At 43.9% G+C, this 4184-nt stretch overlaps 1 protein-coding gene across 1 annotated transcript in view; it reads left to right on the top strand.

Annotated features, from left to right (window-relative positions):
- The first annotated feature begins 1337 nt into the window (after nt 1–1337).
- Nucleotides 1338–4184, top strand: part of MYO5A (myosin VA) — a 124817-nt gene continuing 121970 nt past the window's right edge. The window contains exons 1-2 of the mRNA XM_013006341.2: nt 1338–1349; nt 3453–3563. Coding sequence (XP_012861795.2) covers nt 1338–1349; nt 3453–3563 — 123 coding nt within the window. The remainder of the gene's footprint in view (nt 1350–3452; nt 3564–4184) is intronic.

Raw genomic sequence — 4184 nt, 5'->3', positions numbered from 1 at the left:
AAAAAGTCACCAAAGAAATGATGTTTTTGAATTACAGTATTTGCAAAGTTTATTAAGTACCATGGACTTCCAGATGAAAGAACAGTTCTGTCTTGGAAGAAGTACAGGCAGAATATTCCTGAGAAACGATGCTGTGAAATTTTGTCTCACATACTTTAGACCTGTTATGGGGAATGACCCGTCCTTATACACAGAATCATGCTTGTAAAGCAGAGAAGTAGTGAAAAAGAGGAAGACTTTCAACAGCATGGAAGTCCCTCAATAAAAGAGACTCAAAAGAGACAGAGACAATGGGCACAGACCTTGCATGACTCAGGACAGGGCAGTGTTCCTTCTATTGCACGTGGGTCATGGTGAGTCTAATCTGCTAGAAGGCATGTAGCAGCAGCTCGACAAGTCTGTATGAATGCTATCAGAGTGGTTTCCATCCTCTCCCAGTCACGGGGGAGTATCTCATCTGCAAACATTTTATCCTATACCCCACACCGCATGTACAAGGAATACCTGTAATTCTATGAGAACAACCACAGCCTGATAGTCAAGAGATACATTTTGAGTTCTGGGATATGAACTAAAGATCAGGAGACTTTCAGCAAGCAGCGCCACTCCTCTATAACTTAAAATTCCGTAAAATAAAAATTATGTGCTTAAAAAAAAAAAAAGAACTTGTTGTTGTTGTCATTTTAGGAGCCATGAAATCCCTTAGTTTGGAAACCACTGCCCCGCACCACAGCTGCTTTCCAACATGAAGTCTGAGAATCTTTGTCGGGAAAGGGGATAGTGGCCCGTTGAAAAGTTTGACGGGAAATACATTTAACTTAAACCTCAGAACTTCTTGATCTCTGTCCTCGATTTTCCCTTTTTCTCCTTTCTTTCTGCTCTTTCTGGCCTCTCTGTTTTCAGTCCTGCCCCAGGTCGTGTAACTTTCTCTGGCATTGGGAGTAGACCCTTGTTACATGTTTTCAGCTCCTAGGACTTGGTTGGGCCCAGTCCTTAGACCGCCCATGGCATCATCCCAGCTGGTCAGGAAGTGGCACCATAGATAGCGCATACCCAAATCCCAATGTTCCTTAACCTTCAAGCTCCAACTGAGTTAGCGCCCTGGTCATTCTTAAAAGGGGAACCTAGAGCTGAGTTTATGTGGAATGAAGACACAAATGTAGGCCCAGGACCACATTCGCGGTGGTCAAGGCCGTCATAGTTGTTCTTAAAAGTCAGGCTAGCAGTTCGAAAGCAGCTCAGGAGAAAGGTGAGGTTTTCTATTCCCGTAGAGTCTCTGTCCAGGAAACACACAGGTCTACCTTGCCCTGTAAGGTGTCTGTGAGTCGGAGTTGACGATGGCGGGGAGGGTGAGCACACCAGGAGGGTCCTCATGAAACTCCTTTTGGGTGCAGTGTGGGAAGAATTCATGCGCATCAATATAGCTTGTTCCTTTCTTTCAAATCCAATCATATCATCAACTGGCTTAAATCCAGAGTGTCCAGTTGGGGCTTTGTGAACCTCTGATAAGGACTCTGCCTCTTTCATGGTATCTAGGCCACAAGAGCCAAGCTTATTGCTGGCCAAATGTTCTGTGTGCACCCCCACCCCACCCCCGCTCCCCATTTTCCACTCATCTTTGCAAAAAGCAATGAAAGCAAACAACTAAGCAGACCAACAATGCTTTTTCAAATTAAAAAAAAAAAAGCATTGGGACTTTTCTTTCAAAGAAAATCCCAAGTGTTAAGCCAGCTGCAGCTTCTCCCTGCACAATGGCTCCTTAGGGACAGCTGAGAAATCACTAAGGCTCTGTAGATCACTGAATGAAAGCCACAAGGAAAATTCAAACTGTAAACCCTGATGTAAAAAATGACCTTCCTGTGGAAACTGGTCAAACCATTGTACCAGAGCTTCCCAGTCATGTTTGACAGTGGGTCCATGAAAGTCCATGTTGAGTGGATAGATTTTATATGTTAACCCTGTGTTAGGCCGGGTTCCCTAGAGAAACAAAACCAGGCCACTTATGATTATTTCTATATATCTACATCTATATATATATGGATAGGTTTATATATAACATCTAATTAGTCCATACAGCGGTACAGAGGGTTCAGTTCAACTCACTTCCATGGAACAGTTAATATACTGGAAGTCCTTCAACTCACGTGGGCTGCCGGATCCAAGGTCAAGGAAAGACAGCAGAGTCCTCCCTGGGGCAAGACAAGTAGAGTGTGCCCACAGGCAGCAAGCAGCAAGGTGGGTCAGCCAGGGTCAGTAACTGGGGAGCTTAGCAAAGCAGGCCCAGATGGGATTTCGAACACAAGCAATGCAAGGAGACTGGCTCCACCAGCCTCAAGCTCAAGTGAGCTGCTCATAAGTAGCTTGGTGAAGCAGGTCTCAAAGGAGCCTCAAGTTCTAGTAACACGATCCATGGTTGCCCTGACCCACAGGTAGTGTAGCTCATAGGTTGAGGCAGAGAACTAGCTAAAGCAGCAGCATACAGGCTCCAATCACCAGAGAGCAAGAGAGAGGGGAGTGGGCCTTGCAGAGCCATTTATCTCTTCGCCCTCCAATCAAACTGCGACCTGATTAATCCCACATGTTCCTATTGGCCAGGTTGGCACAATAAACCTATCACAGTCTGTCCCTTGCCAACTATATTGTGTTAGTTTGAGTTGACTGGAGGAACAAATCCAAAGACAGTCATAGGTGTATAAGAAATAGATTTATATAAAAGAGCAATTATAATTGAGAAAACATTCCAGCCCAGTCCAGATCAAGGTCTTAAGTCCAGTATTAGCCCATATGTCCCATACCTGTCTATAAAGACCTCTTCAGACTCACGCAACACACGCAATGATGCTGAATGCAGGAAAATCACAGGCCAGTAGGTGGAAAGTCTTGTGGATCCAGTGGCGGTGGAAGCATCTCAGCGCTGGCATGGGTCTCCACGTGGCTCCTCCAGCTCCAGGGCTCTGGCTCCATCAGCGTAGCTCCATGTGGCTTGTCAATCAGAATGTCTCAACAGCAGGCAAGGGAAGGCAGGGAGAGTGGGTCTGGCCTCCAGTGAGCTGTTTGTCTCCATTGCTCCTCCAAGACAAGGTCATCAAGCTGCAACCTGATTGACAGGCTAGATGCCACCTCTGCTCAAGTTGACAGGAGATTATGTGATTGCCACAAGTGCCTTTTTTTTTTTTTTATCTCAACTGACATTTTCAGGTGGCATTTACTATATAGAGCAGAGTCAACCTTTAGTTCTGTGCGTTTTGCTTCCTAGCACACTTTCTATATCACTTAGGCGCGAGGTTGCTACTGGGACTAAAATACTTTCCTTCTACTAATATAAAAATTAAATTTCAGACTGGCCCAGATTTCTCTGTCACAGATTTGATGACAGCTAAATTCACGCTGTGTGGTATCTTTCCGTCTAAAGCCATCGATTCACTAGTTCACCTTTCCTTTGTGTCTTTTAGTTTGCCAGAGTTTGGATACCTGATCCTGAAGAAGTTTGGAAGTCAGCGGAGCTGCTCAGGGATTATAAACCAGGAGATACAGTCCTCCAGCTTCGCCTCGAGGAAGGAAAGGTAAGAATTTTCCTTTCACTTCTTGCTTTGGGATCAAGTGATGGGAGTTCAAAAGTGTAAGTTGCCTGTGACATAGTTGACCTCAACTGGAAGTTACATTTAAGCCAAATGCATATACCGTATAGACTCGTGTATACGCCGAGTTTTTCAGCACATATTTTATGCAGTTTTTGTGGTAAAATTAGGTGCCTCGGCTGATGGTTGGGTTGGCTTATACTCGAGTATATATGGTATTTATTTACTAACTTGATAAAAAATTGTAAGCTCAATTTTTTGTCCTAAGTGAACTACTATTAACATGTCAGTGAAAGTAGCAGATCATTTAAAAGCCATGATTTTTGGTTCAATTTTATTATGATTAAGATTAGATTCACATCTAATCCTCCCCAGGTTATTCTGTGTCGACTAGAATTAAAGTGATGTAATATTACCTAAGAATACATTATCTAAGGAACCAGTTTAAGAGTTGATATTTGTGGGAGACTAATTCTTGGTAGCTCCATGGTTAAACACTCTGCTAACTGAAAAGTCAGCAGTGTGAACCCACCAGATGCTCCGAGAGGAAAGGCCTGTCACCTGCTACCACTGAGTAACAATAGTATCTAAGAGAATAAAATAACC

This window comes from Echinops telfairi, unplaced genomic scaffold (assembly GCF_000313985.2).
Source record: "Echinops telfairi isolate 266 unplaced genomic scaffold, ASM31398v2 ScPeMD7_8;HRSCAF=38, whole genome shotgun sequence".
Taxonomy (NCBI): Eukaryota; Metazoa; Chordata; class Mammalia; order Afrosoricida; family Tenrecidae; genus Echinops; species Echinops telfairi.
Note: the sequence above shows the minus strand (reverse complement) of the source record. Positions and strands in the feature narration are given on the sequence as shown.